The sequence below is a fragment of the Hylobates moloch genome, unplaced genomic scaffold (assembly GCF_009828535.3).
Source record: "Hylobates moloch isolate HMO894 unplaced genomic scaffold, HMol_V3 SCAFFOLD_16, whole genome shotgun sequence".
In the NCBI taxonomy this organism is placed as follows: Eukaryota; Metazoa; Chordata; class Mammalia; order Primates; family Hylobatidae; genus Hylobates; species Hylobates moloch.
Genome location: NW_026652291.1, coordinates 1,458,270 through 1,475,938, shown reverse-complemented (window position 1 = coordinate 1,475,938; position 17,669 = coordinate 1,458,270). Strand labels below are relative to the sequence as shown.

Here is a 17,669-nt window from a genome sequence, read left to right as displayed (position 1 = left end):
CCTGGCCTCTGGCCTGCGTGGGAGCGCCTCCTGTTGGGAGGTGGTGACACCCAGTGTGTGTGTTGGTTCACCCCTGTGGCATCCTGGTGTCCCTGTGCTGGTGGGTCCACAAGCCGGGGTAGGGGCTCTGGGTGCCTGCAGCAGAAAATGTGCTGGGAGGGTGTGGAGCCCTGCAGGGGTGGGGTGGGTGGGCCACAGAGAAGCCACCCCAGGGAATGAGTAGGTGTGGCCCAGTGATCTGACCTGGGGACACATCCCCAGCAGCGGGGTTAGCACAGCCAGGGCTCAGAGGCACGGCGGGCCTGTACTCTGTGTGTGTGTGCGTGTTTGCGTATGTATGTCTGTGTGTGTGTGCATCTGTGTGTGTATGGGTGTGTGTGCGTGTCTGTGTGTGTCTCTGTGAGTGTGCGTTTCTGTGTGTGTGCGTGTCTGTGTGCGTGTGCCTGTCTGTGTGTGTATGTCTGTGCATCTCTGCGTGTGTGTCTGCATTTCTCTGTCTTTCTCTGTGTATCCTTGTCTGTGTGAGTGTCTGAGTATGTGCATGTGTCTCTGAGTGTCTGTGTGCCTGTGTCTCTCTGTATGTGTGTCTCTATGTCTTTACGTGTCTGTCTGTGTGTGTGTTTCTATGTCTCTCTGTGTTTCTGTATGCATGCATGTGTCTCTGTGTGTCTCTGTGTGTTTCTGTATGTGTGCATGTGTTTTTGTGTGTGCCTCTGTCTCTGTGTGTGTCTCTGTATGCGTATGTGTCTGTGTCTCTGTGTTTCTTTATGCATGCGTGTGTTTCTATGTGTCTGTGTGTCTCTATGTGTCTTTCTGTGTGTCTGTCTATGCATGTGTGTGTCTCTGCATGTGTTTGTGTCTCTATGCATGTGTGTGTCTGTTGTCTCTATGCGTGTGTCTCTGTGTGCATGTGTGTCTGTGTCTGTATGCATGTGTGTGTCTCTATGCATGTGTCTCTGCATGCATGTGTGTGTGTGTCTCTGCGTGTCTGTGTGTCTCCATGCACGTGTGTGTCTGTGTGTCTCTGTATGCATGTGTCTGTGTGTCTGTGTGTCTCTGCATGTGTGTCTGTGTCTCTATGCATATGTGTCTGTGTCTCTGTGTTTCTGTATGCGTGTGTGTGTCTCTGTATGTCTGTGTGTCTGTGTGTGTCTCTGTATGCATGTGTGTGTATCTGTGTTTCTCTGTATGCATGTGTGTGTCTGTGTGTCTCTGTGTTTATGCATGTGTCACTGTGTGTCTCTATGCATGTGTGTGTCTCTTTGTGTCTCTGTATGCATGTGTGTGTCTGGTGTTTCTGTATGCATGTGTGTGTGTGTCTGTGTGTTTCTGTATGCATGTGTGTGACTGTGTCTCTATGCATATGTGTGTGTGTGTTTCTGTGTGCATGTGTGTGACTGTGTCTCTGTCTCTGTATGCATATGTGTGTCTGTGTGTTTCTGTATGCATGTGTGTGTCTCTGTGTGTCTGTGTGTGTCTCTGTAGGGTGTGCATGTCGAGGTCCCCTAGGAGTCCACCCCAGTGGCTCCCAAGCGTGCATTGGCCTCCCCTGGAGGGTGTGTTAAACCCAAGTGTCAGCCTCTTCTCCGGGAGGTCCTGTGGTCTGGGGGCTTTGGAAGACTGCACCTTCTGGGAGTTCCCTGGGGGCACTGTGGGTGCAGGAATCCCCCACCCCTGGCGGTGCTGGGGCAAGGCTGAGCCTCAGGGTGGGCTTTGGGGTGGGGAGGCCCTCGCCCTGGCTGAGGGGCAGGGTGGCAGTGGGGGCACTTCCCAGCAGCCCTGAGTGGCGAGGGTGGCAGGGGCCACAGGGGCCCAGGAGCGGGGCAGTGGCTCCAGGATGGCTCTAGGGCCTCGGTGATCGGCAAGGCACAGGCAGGCCAGGTGGACGTGCCCAGGTCACAGCTGTGCACGGCTGCCCACAGCCTGGGCGTCGGGTGGGAGCAGCTTTCACTGTCCCACCCCCCCCCCCACAGCAGCTGCAGGTCGGGGATGAGGGCACACCCCTTGGTGGGGGGAGGGCATTCAGTGCAGAGCGCAGGGAGGGGCACTCAGCCTGTGTGGGTCTGGACCCTGTCACAAGCTTGGTCCGAATGCTGGGCAGAGCCCCCCCAGGTGGGGACGTCACGGAGGCCCCAGCCTGAACCGTCCACTTGCAGAAATGAAGTGCAGGCCTCCCAGCCACATTTTGGGCTGTGTTTCCTGGGATGGTGGCTGATGAAGTCCAGGGTGGGACCGCCTGGTGACTCGCAGGCGGGTGACAGGAACAGCTACTGTCACCCACCACTGATCCTGCCTCTGCCTCTCCTCCCCAGGGCTGTGCAGAAGCTCAGCCTGGCCTCCAAGCGGAAGAAGCCCCACCCGCCGCCGCCTCCAGCCACCCGCGGCGCCTCCACCTACCCCACCGACTTCAGCGGGGTCCTGCAGCTGTGGCCGCCCCCGGCGCCCCCCTGTCTGCTCAGGGCCGCCTCCAAGACCAAGGACAACCCTGGCAGCATCGGGAAGGTAGACGCAACCCCGAGTTCGGGGCCCTGGGTGGGGAGGCCAGAGGCGTGTGAGAAGACGCAGGAGGGGTGCGGGAGTGGAGGGGCTGCCACTTCCTTCTCTGGGTTGAATAAGGGTGGTCAGTGGGGTGCCATGGGGAGACTGAGGCCCAGGTGGCAGCAGGGAGCCTGGGAGCCTGTGCTGGGCTGGGACTGCGGGGATGGGAGGGGAGTGGCGTGTCCTAGGGGTCCCAGGGGCATGTACGAGGTTCAGCGTGGGGCGGGACAGCCAGGTCACGGGGCTCCCAGGGACTAAGGGTCGGGTTTGATCCAGGGAAGCCCCTTGTGTAGGCTCCACTGAGACGCAGCCCTGAGAGGGCTGGGGTCAGGAGGGGACTCTGCTCTCCAGTGTCACCGTGTACAGGCAGGCCCCTGCTGTGGGAAAGCGGGACGTGTGATGGGTTGATTCTGGCGCTGTGCTCCACATGGGAAGACCGCGGCCTGTGGAGGGCACAGGGCCTCCATCAGTGATGGGACAGGCTGGCTCCTGGCTGCCCCTGGAGCTCTGAGCCTGGGGCCTGTGGCTTGCTGGTTGTGCCATCCGAGTCTTGGAGAAATACCTGCCGTGGCCGGATGGTGGCCCTGCCTTGTGCTGGGAGCTGGCAGTGCCTGGTTCGTGGGCCCATTGAGTCAGGTGGGCTCTTCGTGCCCGTGGAGGGTGGGAAGCCAGTCATACGGCTCTGTGTGTGCCCCCGGTGGCTTTTTCCTGCCCCTCGGCCTGCTCTGCAGCCAGCCCCCTCCCGCCCAGCACCCTGAAAGCACTGCCTGGTGCCTCTAGTCCCGGAGGAGGCCTTGGAGGCTCCGTGTCCCTCTGGACTCGGACCACGATTCCCAGGGGTTCAGCTCTCCAGGGACAGGGTCTGCAGGGGACGCTGTGCCCACGTTGGAGACTCCCCTGGCAGAAGGCCCCTGTCCCTGGGCCTGGGGGTGCCACAGGCCCCTCCCACTGCCCTAGCTGTACTGGGTCTAGGGTGCCAGGAGCACCCCCCGCAGTCCTGGTGAGAGCCTCCTTGACCTTCACAGCTCTGTAGTCCTGGAGGGGCCTCCTGGGCACCCACACCTTGGGATTTTGTTAGAGCTCGGGAGGTGTCAGGCTAGTGGGAGGGTTCCGAACATGCTGGCTACGGGGAAGGGCTTTAAGTGACTGTGTCCGGCCCCACCCTCAGTGGTGCAGTTGCTGGGGGCTGTGCCCCCTGCCTGCCCAGTGGTGTAGTGAGCATTGTACTTGCAGCCCCTGGAACGCTAATTTCAGTGACTGGAGCCCCCCAACCTCTCCAGGCCAGCCCTGGCCTGAATTGACGGTGGCTACTGGTCTGGGGCAGCAGTGGGTCCCTAGGGAGGGCCACTGTGGGGCATAGGGGCTCTGGGGCGGCCTGTGGGGCAGGCCTGACAGCTCCTACCATCTCAAGGCCATGGCGGGTCCGGGTGGGGGTATCAGGCGGTTGGCACCTTGGAGCTGCATGTGTGTCCAGAGGGGAGTGTGTGGTGAGACCACCAGGAGCCTCCCGATCTCCCTGACTCTGGGTCTCCACCCCGAGCACCCCACCAGCTGCCGGGGTTTGAATAGATCGCTTGTCCCTCTGGGCACTGGTTTCCATTTGTGGTAAGGAGGGCTTGGCGGGCATCTGGCATCTCTGTCCTCCAGAGGCGACATTCTGCATCCGAGGCCTGGCGGCAGGGGAAGCGGCGGCAGGGGAAGCTGTGTGGCCTGGAGCGGGGACTTGTCATTGCTCCGCCGGGTTGGGGCAAGGCGGGGCCTGGGGTGAGGCGGGGGCGGTGGGTGAAGCAGAGTTGGGGGGCTAGGCCGGGGGTCACTGCCTCCCTGGAAATCTCTATGCCTAGCACTGCCGGGGGTCTGCGGGGAACAAGGGGGCTCCTGATCTCTGTGCGTGTGCCCGGCACGGGCTGTTTCTCCACAGTCCCCTGGGATGCAAGGCCGGTGGTGTCAGCCTGTGTTTTGGGCCCAGGCCTGGCTGGCTGGGGCACCCTGGGTCCTCCCTACCCTCAACAGTCCCCTCGAGATAGGGCAGGTGGGTGCTGTGGGCCAGGCTGCCACTGCCCTGGCCACGTGGGCTGCAGAGCTGGGCCGAGAGCTCAGGAGGACGCCGAGGTCAGGTGTGGGTGGTGGTGGGCAGGCAGCATCCAGGTTCCCCGCCCAGCCTGGGATCGGGGCCCTGGCTCTCGCCTGGGCCTGGCACTCAGCCTGTTTGTGCCATCTGGTTGGGGCGGGGGCAGAGGAGTCAGCAGCTCCTTCAGGAGCCCGCAGCACTTTTCCCAGGGCCCCGCGTTTCTTAGGGAACAGCTTCTGCCCCACTTCCTCCTGGGGGCAGCCTTTTGCCGGGCTTCTCCCTTCTCTCCATGGCAGTGACACCCCACCCTGCTCCGGGGCGCTCAGTGCTTCCCCAGCAACAAGGAGCCCTGGGTCACCAGCCTTCCAGCCCCTCCACCCTCCACACCCCCCAGCTCCCCGGTGTTATTAGCACTAATGTCACATAGTCAGAAATGCCGCCTGAAAGGCGTTTAATATTGTCACAGAAAAGAAGTTAGATTACGTTCAATTTCTGACATTAATGTGCCACTTAAGATAATTCATCACATTGTGGTATTAAAAGAGACATCCCTGTCTGGGTGGTGCTGAGCAGCGCCCCCCCCCCCTCCCTGCCTGGGCCACCTCTTCAGAGCTGGAAGCCCTTTTTTAATGCAAAATGTGTTTTTTCCCTCCCAGGCAGCTATTCTGTGGGGCTTTGTAATATCTGAACATTTAGGGGAGAGGCTTGCTGTGCCTTCTCCTGCAAAGACCCTGTCATTTCCCTGCAGTAATGACAGGGTTCTCTCTTGGCAGACAATGGCCTGCGCTGGGACCAGGGCAGTGTGGGGCAGGCTAGATGGCCGGTGCCCCCACTGTGGGCTGCTCCATCCCCTCCCTGGGGAGGCCCGCACCCCCCTTCCTCCTGGTTGTGAGCCTGCTCTGGGATTAATGCCGCTGGTGGAAAGGGCGGCCGGCAGATGTAGAGCCAAACCGTGGGCCTCTCCACGACACTCCTTCCTGCTAGGAATTCTCTCAAATCTGCAGAGCCCATTTGGCTCCTGAAGTGGTGAGGAGTTCACGCTGGAAAAAAAATTGCCAAAAATTACCGGGAAGTGCACGTTTTCGTCTGCTTTGCGGCGGCGTCTGGAAATGAAATAGTTTTGTTCACGTCGTCGGGGGAATAAAAGAATTGATTCTCGCCTAATGGAGCCCAGGTTCTGAGTAGTACAATAGAAAAGTGTTTCTTCACGCTGCTCCCCGGAGAGCGGGCAATCCCGACTCCAGCGGCTTGCATATCAATGTGCCCCGTGCCCAGGGGGAGTAGGTGCCACCTGGTGCGAACTACCCACGGTAAACCAATTTTGCCGGCGTTATGTATCTGTCACTTACAATTAAATCCGTGAAAAATATTGGCTCTGAAATGAGTCTCTGGTAATTTGATTTACACTGTAGTGGAGAAATCAGAGATTTCAGCGCAGAGTGGACTGTGGTGTCCTCCAGCAGGAAATGGGGCCTGTCTCTGGCTCTGCGTTGGAGCCCTGGTTCAGGGTGGCCCTCGTGTGCGCGGCCTCTGCTGGGTCAGAGCCGCCGCCTCCTGGCATCGACGCACCAGACCCACGTGTGTGGGGTGTCCCTGCTCTGTGTGCGTTTCGGAGCGTTTGCAGTGATTGCTCTGTGCTCCGGCATCCTGGGTCCTGCCCCTCCCCAGCGTCTGCCCCCTCTCAGGGTGCTGGGGCTGGTGTCAGGGTCTTCCCGAGGCCGGTGCCTGTGTGTGGCCCAGTTTGGGATCTGTGTGTGTGCTTTGGAGACACCATTGCTTCTGCCCAGCACCAGGGCTGCCTGGTTCCCTGCTGGCTCGGGAGGTCAGGCTGGAAGCCCAGCCCCACCCTCAGCCTGCCCCCCAGCCTCAGTCTCCCCAAGCCTGCAGTGGGGCGGGTGAGGCCGAGGCGTCAGAATTTGTTCTTCCCCTGGATGGGATCCTTCTTATCTTGCCTGTCCCCGTTTGCATTCGAACGGGCTTCCCCCTGCTTTCTGCTGACTCTAGTCCAGCAGGCCACAGGGTGCCAGGGTCCGGTTCCCTCAGCTGGCCGGGGTCAGTTGCAGCCATGCCCCTGGATGGCTCCCCTGGCAGCGCCACCCTCTGCGGCTCTCACACCTCTGTGGGGCAGTTCATTCCCTTATCTTGCAAGTGTTCCCCCTCAGCCTGGGGAGCAGCCTGCGGGGGCTGGGCCGGGGGGCTGTGCTCCTCCATCCTGCCCTCTCCTGGACGAAGCTGCTCTGCAGGACCTGAGCGTCCCTCTGTCTTCTCACCGCGGCGCCCGGAACCCGCCGCCCCCTCATTCTCTGTGCCGCATATTCGGTGCTGACAGGCTGTGCACCGGCCTTGCCTCTCCCTGGCCCTCACCTTCTGCCTGCTCTGCTGACCTCATATGGGATCTGCTCTCGCCTGGAGCAGGGGCGCGGCGTCCACATTCCTGCGGTGGGGGTGCCAGTGTGAGGCCTGGCCTGCTGTCCCCACCTGAGCTGGGCCCCTCTTCCCCTGTAATTAGTGGCCAGCTGGGCGGAGGCAGCTTCTCAGGTGCCGCCCACCTCTGCCCCAGGTGAAGGTTATGCTGCGGATCTGGCCCGCACAGGGGGCCCAGCGCTCGGCCGAGGCCATGTCCTTCCTGAAGGTGGACCCTCGGAAGAAGCAGGTGATCCTCTACGATCCTGCCGCCGGTCCCCCAGGCAGCGCAGGCCCCCGGCGAGCCGCCACTGCTGCAGTTCCCAAGATGTTTGCCTTCGATGCCGTCTTCCCCCAGGACTCCGAGCAGGTACGGGCAGGCGGACTGGGCGTCCTCCCGGAGACCCGGGCCGGGCTGCTGGCTTAGCACGTGGGTCAGATCTGCTCCTGCTTCTCCGTGCAGGGCGCAGAGGAAGAGTGAGCGAGGGGGCCCGCTGCCTGCTTACCTCCCTCATCGGCCTGGCCGGCGTCCTTGGGTGTCTCCACCCGCCCCTGCCAAGGCTCTGAGCCAAGTCCACAGGGAAAGGCCTGGTTTTCCGGAGCCCGCCCTCCCGGGAAGCTTTCTGAGCAGCTGTTGGGCTCTGGGGGCGTCCGGTCCTCCCTGCTCGTGCTGAGCTGTGCACCCTGTGGCTGCGTGTGCGTCTCTCTGTGCGTGGTGGTCTGCCCCTGCCCCTGGCGCTGGACTTCTGTGCTTTGCGCGTGTGTGTCTGCACGTGTCTGGCCAGTCCATCCTGTGTGTGTCCTGGGTCCTGTTCTTGTGTGTTCTGTGCTTTCCGTGTGCACATGGGATCTGTCCTTGGTCCCGGGCGTGCAGCCCAATCTCCTTGTGGGTCGACTGCCTGCATGTGCCAGGACAGACCGGCCTCAGGCCCGCAGACATGGCAGAAGGAAGGGGCCACAGCCCCTGGGCCCTGGCATCTGCCTGATTCTCTGTGCTCCCCACCCCCCCCCGCCCAGGCCGAAGTCTGCTCGGGGACCGTGGCCGACGTGCTCCAGTCAGTGGTCAGTGGGGCTGATGGCTGCATTTTTTCCTTTGGCCACATGAGCCTGGGTAAGCACCCTTGCCCCACCCTAGATGGCTCCTGCTGGCCACCCCCTCCCATCCTCATCATGGTGGTTGCTGGCAGCTTCTGGTGGGAAAGGAGGCTGGTCCTACACATGGGTCGTGGTGGGCATATGGGATGAGGGTCTTGTGGAGAGGAAGCTGAACCCCTGCAGAACTAAAAGGCAGAGGGCTTAGGATGGATCCAAAGAGGCCCCTAAGATCTCAGTGCCCCTGGTTGGCCTCGGGGACCCCAGGAGCCATAAAGGCTCCTTGCGTGGTGTGTGGTGGGGCCTGACGCCTGCGTGGCCCCCAGGCAAGTCGTACACCATGATCGGGAAGGACAGCTCACCCCAGAGCCTGGGCATCGTGCCCTGCGCCATCTCCTGGCTCTTCAGGCTCATCGAGGAGCGCAGGGAGAGGACGGGCACCCGCTTTTCCGTCCGGGTCTCAGCCGTGGAGGTGTGCGGGCGCGACCAGAGCCTGCGGGACCTGCTGGCCGAGGTGGCCCCTGGCAGCCTCCAGGACACCCAGTCTCCGGGAGTGTACCTGCGGGAGGACCCCGTGTGTGGGGCGCAGGTGCGCCTGCCTACTGTCCCACCTTGGGGGAGGGGGGCTGCACTTGGCCCTGAGCCGCTGAAGACACCGCAGCCTCTGCCTTTCCTGCAGCTCCAGAACCAGAGCGAGCTGCGGGCACCCACGGCCGAGAAGGCGGCCTTCTACCTGGATGCGGCCCTGGCGGCTCGCAGCACCAGCCGAGCGGGCTGCGGCGAGGACGCCCGACGCAGCTCCCACATGTTGTTCACGCTGCACGTCTACCAGTACCGCATGGAGAAGTGCGGCCGGGGAGGAAGTAGGTGCCATGCCTGCACTCCCGGGCCCTGTGGGATACGTGTCAGCGAGACCCAGGCACAGGGGCCCGTCATCCAGTGGCTCCTGGGGGTGTCCCCTGCTTGGGCCTGGGGTGGGGATGTGGAGCAGGGTCTGGGGGCCCCTGGCTACACTGTCATTTGCTTGCCTTGCGGTTCCAGTGTCCGGAGGCCGCAGCCGCCTGCACCTCATCGACCTGGGCAGCTGTGAGGCGGCGCCTGGCAGGGCCGGGGAGGCTGCTGGGGGTCCCCTGTGTCTGTCCCTGTCGGCCCTGGGCAGCGTCATCTTGGCCCTGGTCAACGGAGCCAAGCATGTGCCGTACCGGTGAGTGTAGGGCCTGGGCAGGTGCCGACCGTGGTGGCCCCTTGGTGACCTGGTAAATCCGTGTCTGGTGTGCCCGGCGCTGCTGTGGCCCCCAGCTCCTCAGGGCTTTGCTCCTCCACCACCTGACAGGCCTCGCTGCCCGTGGGCTGCCTGGGGCCCCACGCTGGGCTGGTGCCGGAGCTGGGTGGGAACCAGACTGATCCCAGGGTTGCCCTTGGCCAGCCTGTCCCGAACCCTAACCCTTGGCGTCTGAACCGCCTCGACCCCCAGGGACCACAGGCTCACCATGCTGCTGCGTGAGTCCCTGGCCACCACCGGCTGCCGCACCACCATGATCGCCCACGTGTCGGATGCGCCAGCCCAGCACGCGGAGACGCTCAGCACCGTGCAGCTCGCCGCCCGCATCCACCGCCTGCGCAGGAAGAAGGCCAAGGTGCCCCCCACCTCCTACCCGCCCCATCTCGGGGCCCTCCCGGCTCCTGTGTCCACTGCAGGCCTCCGCTGGCCTGCTTGGGGTGGGGGTCAGCAGGTGGCCTGGAGCCTGGGTAGATGTCCTGTGTGTTCTGGTGTCATGAGGCTGTGCCCATGTGGCCCTCCCTGGGGGGCGGGGAGCCCAGTCTCAGGTCCTTGGATACAGTGGGCAGAATCGGGGCTTGCTGTATGCGGCTCATGGTGGCCTCACTCCAGCCTGCTGCCCCCGCACAGGCCCCGAGGTGCTGCACCAGCCCCGCAGGGACTTCCTAGGGACCCCTCTCTGCGGCTGGAGGGTGGAGTTTGGGGCACTCTGGGGTTACATGGCCCTCGGTCCGAGTCCTGCCTGGGCACGCATGCTTGTCTTTTGAGCTTCCCGTTCCCTCCCAGTGCCAGTGACACCGTTTTCCTTGTAAAGTTGCTAAGAATGGTCACTTAGGTTCCCCTGAGACTCAGTATCGCTCCCAGCTTTTGGCAGGACGTGGTTGGTGGTGGCTGCTGTGGTTTTCATCACAGTGACCACAGCGTTGGCCATGTGCTCTGGGGAGGGTCGGGGAAGCGGAGGGCATAGGGGAGACTGGGCTCAGCAGCTCCACTTTTCTTCCCGCAGTGCGCCTCCAGCTCCTCTGGTGGGGAGAGCTCCTGTGAGGAAGGCCGGGCCCGTCGGCCCCCGCACCTGCGGCCCTTCCACCCACGCACTGTGGCCCTGGACCCCGACCGCATGCCCCCCTGCCTGCCCGGTGACCCCGATTACTCCTCTAGCAGCGAGCAGTCCTGTGACACGGTCATCTACGTGGGGCCCGGTGGGGCGGCGCTGTCAGACCGGGAGCTCACCGACAACGAAGGTCCGCCCGACTTCGTGCCCATCATCCCTGCCCTGAGCCGCCACCGGCCCTCCAAGGGCCCCCGAGACGCAGACCACTTCCGCTGCAGCACCTTCGCAGAGCTGCAAGAGCGGCTAGAATGCATGGACGGCAGCGAGGGTCCCTCAGGAGGTCCAGGCGGCACCGACGGAGCTCAGGCCAGCCCCGCCCGAGGGGGCCGGAAGCCCTCGCCACCAGAGGCTGCATCCCCCAGGAAGGCCGTGGGCACCCCGATGGCTGCCAGCACCCCTCGAGGCAGTTGTGGCCCAGACACCCACCAGGGTGCCCCTGAGCCCTGCAAGGCCCCTGTCTGGGGTGACCAGAGAGAGGACAGCAGCACTTGGCCCGAGCTGCTGGTCCCGGAAAAGGCTGCAGTGGGTGGAGGCAGGAGGCCACTGCCCAGCCCGGCTCCCCCACCCCCTCAGTTGCTGGAAGCCTGCAGAGCCCCAGAAGAGCCGGGGGGAGGGGGCACTGATGGAGTGGCACGGACCCCTCCCGTGGGCATGAGTGGGCAGGTGGCTGGGTCCCCGATGCTTCCTGGGGCCACCTGCCCCCGCCTGGCTGCTGGCAGTCGCTGTCCAGAGCGGGGCCTGCTCACCACCACAGTGACCCTGCAGCGGCCAGTGGAGCTCAACGGCGAGGACGAGCTGGTGTTCACGGTGGTGGAGGAGCTGTCGCTGGGGGAGCTTGCTGGAGCTGGGCGGCCCACCAGCCTGGCTAGCTTCGACAGTGACTGTTCCCTGCAGGCCCTGGCCTCGGGGTCCCGGCCGGTCAGCATTATCAGCAGCATCAATGATGAGTTTGACGCCTACACCTCTCAGGCACCTGAGGGGGGGCCCCTGGAGGGGACGGCCTGGGCCGGCAGCAGTCACAGCTCCTCCATCAGCTCCTGGCTCAGTGAGGTCAGTGTCTGTACCGCCGACAGCCGTGGCCCCACGCTGCAGCCCCGCTTCAGCCCCGACTCGCTGGCAGGGCTTGACCCTGGGGGCCCCCCTGCCCTGGATGGTTCCTTGGGGGACGGAAGCTCTGGGTTCCTGGAGCCAGACAGACCTGACAGTCCCAGGCCAACCTGGGGTCCGTGCTCTGGGGAAGTGGCTGCAGTGGTCCCATCCCGACCTGGCAGGGAGCCCCAGGCCGGGCCCTCGCGGGGGGCATCCGCAGCCCAGACCATCCACTCCAGCCTCCCCCGGAAACCGAGGACTGCCTCTGCCACCACCCGCGTGGGCTGTGCTCGCCCGGGCCAGAGCCCACCTGGCCATGGAGGCCTGTTCGAGGACCCATGGCTGCTCCGGGTAGGGGAGTGTGATGCCCAGGTAGCTTTTGCTGGCAGGGTCCCCAGCCCCACACTTGGCTCCCCCCAGCTGCCTGAGGCCCAGGTGATGCTAGCCTGTGCCCAGAGAGTGGTGGACGGGTGTGAGGTGGCAGCCAGGGCGGCCCGCAGGCCAGAGGCTGTGGCTCGGATCCCACCGTTGCGGAGGGGTGCCACCACGCTGGGTGTGACAACGCCAGCTGTGTCCTGGGGGGATGCTCCCTCGGAGGTGGTGGCCTGCTCGGGCAGCCTGAAGGCCTCCCCCACCAGCAAGAAGAGTCTGGCTCCCAGGGGGGGCTTCCTCCCAAGGCCCAGCGGGGCGGCCCCCCCGGCCCCACCCACACGAAAGTCCAGCCTGGAGCAGAGGAGCAGCCCGGCCTCGGCCACTCCCCATGCTGTGAACCTGGCACGTGCCGGGGCCGCTGCCGTCCTTCGAGGGGAGGAGGAGCCCAGGCCCAGCAGCCGGGCTGACCACTCTGTCCCCAGGGCCACGTCCAGCTTGAAGGCCCGGGCCAGCAAGGTAGAAGCGGCACACCGTCTTGCCGGCCACGCGTCTCTGGAGCGGTACGAAGGCCTGGCGCACAGCAGCAGCAAGGGCCGGGAAGCCCCTGGGCGGCCTCCCCGGGCTGTACCCAAGCTGGGTGTGCCACCCTCCAGCCCCACACACGGTCCAGCTCCCGCCTGTAGGAGCGGCGCAACCAAGGCTGTGGGGGCCCCCAAGCCCCCTGCTGGTGGAGGCAAGGGCCGTAGCCTAGTGGCTGGTGGGTCGCGGGCTCTGGGGCCTTCGGTGAAGCTGTCTGTGGCCTCTGTGGCGGGCAGGAGCCCTGGCGGCCCTGTGGCCGGTCCCAGAGCAGCCCCACGGGCCGGGCCCAGTGTCGGGGCCAAGGCTGGCCGGGGTACCATCATGGGCACAAAGCAGGCGCTCCGGGCTGCTCACAGCCGCGTCCATGAGCTGTCAGCCAGTGGAGCCCCAGGCCGAGGTGGCTCCTCGTGGGGCTCGGCGGACTCAGACAGCGGCCATGACAGTGGCGTGAATGTGGGGGAGGAGCGGCCACCCACAGGCCCAGCTCTGCCCTCCCCCTACAGCAAGGTGACCGCCCCGCGGCGGCCCCAGCGCTACAGCAGCGGCCATGGCAGCGACAACAGCAGCGTGCTGAGTGGAGAGCTGCCGCCCGCCATGGGCCGCACCGCCCTTTTCCACCACAGCGGTGGCAGCAGCGGCTATGAGAGCCTGCGGCGCGACAGCGAGGCCACCGGCAGCGCCTCCTCCGCCCCTGACTCCATGAGCGAGAGTGGGGCTGCCTCCCCAGGCGCCCGCACTCGCAGCCTCAAGTCCCCCAAGAAGAGGGCCACAGGTGGGTGCAGAGGTGCACGGCCCTCTCCAGTTTACAGGGCCATGAGATGCTGGACAGATGGGCACAGCCTTCAAGGTCCCAGACGCACACAGCCCTGGACTGTTTACAGACCCGCCTGGGGCTTTTTGTGTGTGGATGTGCACAGCCCTCTGCAGTTTATAAACACCCTGTACTTGCCCTTCTCTGGCCGCACCCTGCCCTGGGGGGCTGATCCTGGTCTGTGTCAGGGTGAGCACAAGGGCAGCCCTGCACAGGTTGCCAGGCTGGGGCGCTGGACTTGGGTTTGGGTCCCGGGCCTGGTGCCTCCCTGGCGAGTGTCCGGCTGTCTGGAAGGCCCCCGCCAGGGCTGCCCCAAGGGACAACTGCTCAGGTCATGGCAGGGAAAGTGGGAGGCCCTAGTGGGGGTGGGGGCGCCCTTGAGAGCTGTGGGCCTCGCTTGGGGTCGGCTTCCTCCCTGCCCTGGGCAGAGCGCCAGCCTGAGGACTCCTGGACCGGACCCCTGTCAGGACGCGGGCTGGCTCCTCAGCGTCCCCGCAGGGGCAGTGCCTGGGCTGGGCCCCGCCTCTGTTCACCCCTGTGCCCGGCTCTCCGTTCCAGGTATGCAGCGGCGGCGCCTTATTCCCGCCCCACTGCCCGACACCGCTGCCCTGGGCCGTAAGCCCAGCCTCCCCGGGCAGTGGGTGGACCTGCCCCCGCCCCTGGCTGGCTCCCTGAAGGAGCCGTTCGAGATCAAGGTGTACGAGATCGACGACGTGGAGCGCCTTCAGCGGCCCCGCCCCACCCCGAGGGAGGCCCCCACCCAGGTAGGGCCTTTGGTGGGCTGGGGTCTATGAGCCCTGGTGGGGAGCCTGCCGCGGATGGCAGAGTGAGCCATTTGATGGGCTCGTCAGGCCTCTGGGGGTGTGGCCGGGCAGCCCCTGACCTCACTTTCTGTCCACATTCCTCCCAGGACGCAAAGGTAGGGGCAGCCCTGCCCAGCCCAAGCCTGTTGCAGCCCCGACACTTCGCTTGGGCAGTGGGCGGGTGGCTGGGGGGTCCTGAGGCCACTGCTGCTGTCCGCTGGCATTCTCCCCTGTCGTGGGGAGGTGGTCTTAGAGCCGTGCCAGGACCCAGATGGGCATGAGTGGGCTGCCTCAGGTCTGCTCCCTGCCCGCCCTTGGAGCCCCACTGTGTGCCTGCCAAGGCCTGGCAGGTGAAGGGAGGCGGGGCCACGGCAGGGCTGCTGGGTGTCCCTGGGGAAAGGGTCCCAGGCCTGAGCCCCCCCCGCACCCTGCCTCCCAGGGTCCAGTGTTCGTCAGTACAAGGCTGCTGGGGGTCCTTGGGGAGAGGGTCCCAGGCCTGAGCCCCCCGCGCACCCTGCCTCCCAGGGTCCAGTGTTTGTCAGTACAAGGCTGCTGGGGGTCCTTGGGGAGAGGGTCCCAGGCCTGAGCCCCCCGTGCACCCTGCCTCTCAGGGTCCAGTGTTCATCAGTACAAGGCTGCTGGGGGTCTCTGGGGAGAGGGTCCCAGGCCTGTGCCCCCCGCACACCCTGCCTCCCAGGGTCCAGTGTTCGTCAGTACAAGGCTGCTGGGGGTCCCTGGGGAGAGAGTCCCAGGCCTGAGCCCCCCGCCCGCCCTGCCTCCCAGGGTCTGGCGTGCGTCAGTACAAGGCTGCGGCTGGCGGAGCGCAGGCAGCAGCGGCTGCGGGAGGTGCAGGCCAAGCATGAGCACCTGTGTGAGGAGCTGGCCGAGACCCAGGGCCGGCTGATGCTGGAGCCTGGTCGCTGGCTGGAGCAGTGTGAGTCCCGCCCGCCCACGGACCCAGCCCGGCCCTCCGTGTGCCCTGACGCCTGCCCTCCCCTCCTCTCCCTGAGCCCCGTTGCTCTCCTGTACCTTGTGATGGGAAGGCTGGAAGGCAGGGTCGGCCGGGCCAAGATGCCTTTCCTGGGGCCTCTGGGGGGCCAGGTGGCTGCCCCCAAGCCTCGGGCCTGACCCAGGTGCCCCTCCCCTCTCCTCCCCTCCCCAGTTGAGGTGGACCCGGAGCTGGAGCCCGAGTCGGCCGAGTACCTGGCGGCCCTGGAGCGAGCCACGGCGGCACTGGAGCAGTGCGTGAACCTGTGCAAGGCGCACGTCATGATGGTCACCTGCTTCGACATCAGCGTTGCAGCCAGTGCTGCCGTCCCGGGGCCGCAGGAGGTGGACGTCTGAGGCTGGGCGCCGGACAAGAGGAGGGGGCGTGCAGGGGGCTGGAGGACGGGACGTGGGACGGAGCGAGGATGTGGTGGGGGCTGCGGGGGGAGGATGCGGAGGGGTTTCTGTGCAGGACGGGAGTCTCAGAGAGGAGACGGAGTGTGGGGGAGGGAGGGCCGGCCACGCGGTGGACAGCGAGGGTGCCAGAGTGACCAGAAGACCGTCGCCACCCAACAGCAACGCAAGTGCCTTTGACCTTGATTTGGACTTGTCTCCCTTTTGCATTTGGTGCTACAGACTTGAGACACCAGCAGAAGTTGTGTTCAGCCTGGCCCCGCTGCGCCTGTCCGGGCCAGGGCTGGCACCGGTTGTGTGTGTGTCCATCTTGCCTTCTTTGCAGCCAAGCAGTTTTTGTGGAGCGGGTCTTACCTGCGCGCCCCAGGGGTCTTTCAGGATTCAGGATGACTTTTCTTTTACAATGGTTTCCTCTCGGCAGAGCCCGGGCTGTGGGGGATCTGTGTGGGGTTCTCAACGCAGATCCATCCTGGGATCTCCTGGGTGGGGATGGCTGACCTCGAGTCCCCTCCCTTCCCGACCACCTGCTCTGTCCCGAGGGCAGCTAACAAGGGCTGAGCCCCACGTACAGGTTGCCTCTTCCACGGCAGGAATTTTTACCAAAACCACAAGCAAAAAAAAAAAAACAGACCACCACGACCAACAACAAAGATGGGGGGTAGGGTTTTGTAAAGGTTCTGTTAGGTTCATATTTTTATATCATTTTGCCCATAAATGCGGAATTTGCCGTGGGAATTTGAAGACAAATGATCTATGTTTTTATGGTTTTCTAGGGAAGGTGTCCTGGGGGCCAGGCTCTCTCCAGCTGTGGGAGGCCTGCTCCCTCTGGGGGGCACCCTGGGCAGGGTGGGGGGGCCTTGAGAGGCACTTCTTGCCAAATGCAGACGAGGGGTGAGCCTGCCAGCGTTTGCGACGTCCCCGCACGACAGGCTCATACTTTGAGGATCGTGCGTAGTATAGGACGTCTGAACCTTTGTACAAATGTGTAGATGACATCTTGCTACAGCTTTTATTTGTGAATTAAAGATGCATCGATGGTTCCCATGGCTGCCGAGTTCACTGGGTGTCGGCAGACTCCTCACGCCCTGGTGTGCCGCCCTCTGAGGGTCCCCGGGGTGAGGGGCAGTAAGCGTGGGAAGGACACATCCACGGGGACCCAGGGCTTCGGGTGCTGTGCCAGGGCCTGCCTTGCAGCTCCTGTGGGGCCCACGGTGCCATGAGGGCCCTTCAGAGAAGGTGGAACATGACAGAACTGGGATTCAAGCCCACGCTTCCTCTCTGACCTGCTTTCTTGTTGACTGCCGAGATCTTAGGGTCCTGAGGCTGGGGCAGGGAGCCAGGCTTGGGGGCTGGGCTGGCGGGAAACAGCCCTGTGTAAGCGGCCCCTGGCTCCCTTCTCTCTGGGTTATGCTATATGGGGAAGTCGAGGCAGGAGTGGTGGCAGCATTTCCCTCCCAGAGTCTTCCTGCCATCCTCTGCCCTCTGCCTGCCTTTGCTCATGGGCTCAGGACCCCCGAGCCGCAGGAGCCCTCTCCTGGGGCAGCCTGGATGGAGGCTCTTCCCTGGAGGTCTCAGGCCTGGGTCTGTCTTGACCCCAGTTTGCTGGGCTTTCCTGTGGTCAGAGGCCACAGACCCTTTGGGGGATCCCCAGCCCTTTGAATGCTCTGAGCTCACGGCCTCACCTGACCTGTACATGTGCCTTCTGGGGCCACCTTAGCTGTTGCTCTCTGGTTGCCTCCTGGCGTCTTCAGAGTCCTGTCTGCTTCTCATGTGGTAGGTCCCCAGCTGAACCAGTTAGCTTCCTTAAGCCTGTTACTCTGTCCCCATGCCAGTACCCCCCGCCTGCCTGGCCTGCGAAGGTTGTGTCTGGGCACCTGCCCCTTTCTGCGGCTTTGCACTGGCTTCCAGCTGCTCCACTCCAAGTTCAACCCGAGGTCCTGGCCATGAGGCCCCACCATCCCCCGTGCTGTGATCCCCTGCCCAGCGGCTGGCTATGCAGCCCCTCCCTCCCCTGGGGACTCCCCCTGTCCCCGGCTAGGTGCCCTTCCCTGGCTCCAGGCAGGGGATCCTGGGGCCCCTCCTTGGTGGCCGCCCTGGGCCTCTCCGCTATGGCTCGTCAC

General features: G+C 64.3%; 1 protein-coding gene across 2 annotated transcripts in view; it reads left to right on the top strand.

The window, feature by feature from the left end:
• Positions 1–16,589, top strand: part of KIF26A (kinesin family member 26A) — a 42,035-nt gene extending 25,446 nt beyond the window's left edge. For both annotated transcript variants that reach the window (XM_032180314.2, XM_032180315.2), the window contains 11 exons: positions 2,313–2,502; positions 7,170–7,382; positions 8,030–8,123; positions 8,431–8,693; positions 8,784–8,967; positions 9,146–9,308; positions 9,579–9,741; positions 10,390–13,306; positions 13,904–14,109; positions 14,932–15,082; positions 15,311–16,589. In XM_032180314.2, the coding sequence (XP_032036205.1) occupies positions 2,313–2,502; positions 7,170–7,382; positions 8,030–8,123; positions 8,431–8,693; positions 8,784–8,967; positions 9,146–9,308; positions 9,579–9,741; positions 10,390–13,306; positions 13,904–14,109; positions 14,932–15,082; positions 15,311–15,492 (4,726 nt within the window). In that variant the 3' untranslated portion in view covers positions 15,493–16,589. The remainder of the gene's footprint in view (positions 1–2,312; positions 2,503–7,169; positions 7,383–8,029; positions 8,124–8,430; positions 8,694–8,783; positions 8,968–9,145; positions 9,309–9,578; positions 9,742–10,389; positions 13,307–13,903; positions 14,110–14,931; positions 15,083–15,310) is intronic.
• The last annotated feature ends 1,080 nt before the right edge of the window (positions 16,590–17,669 follow it).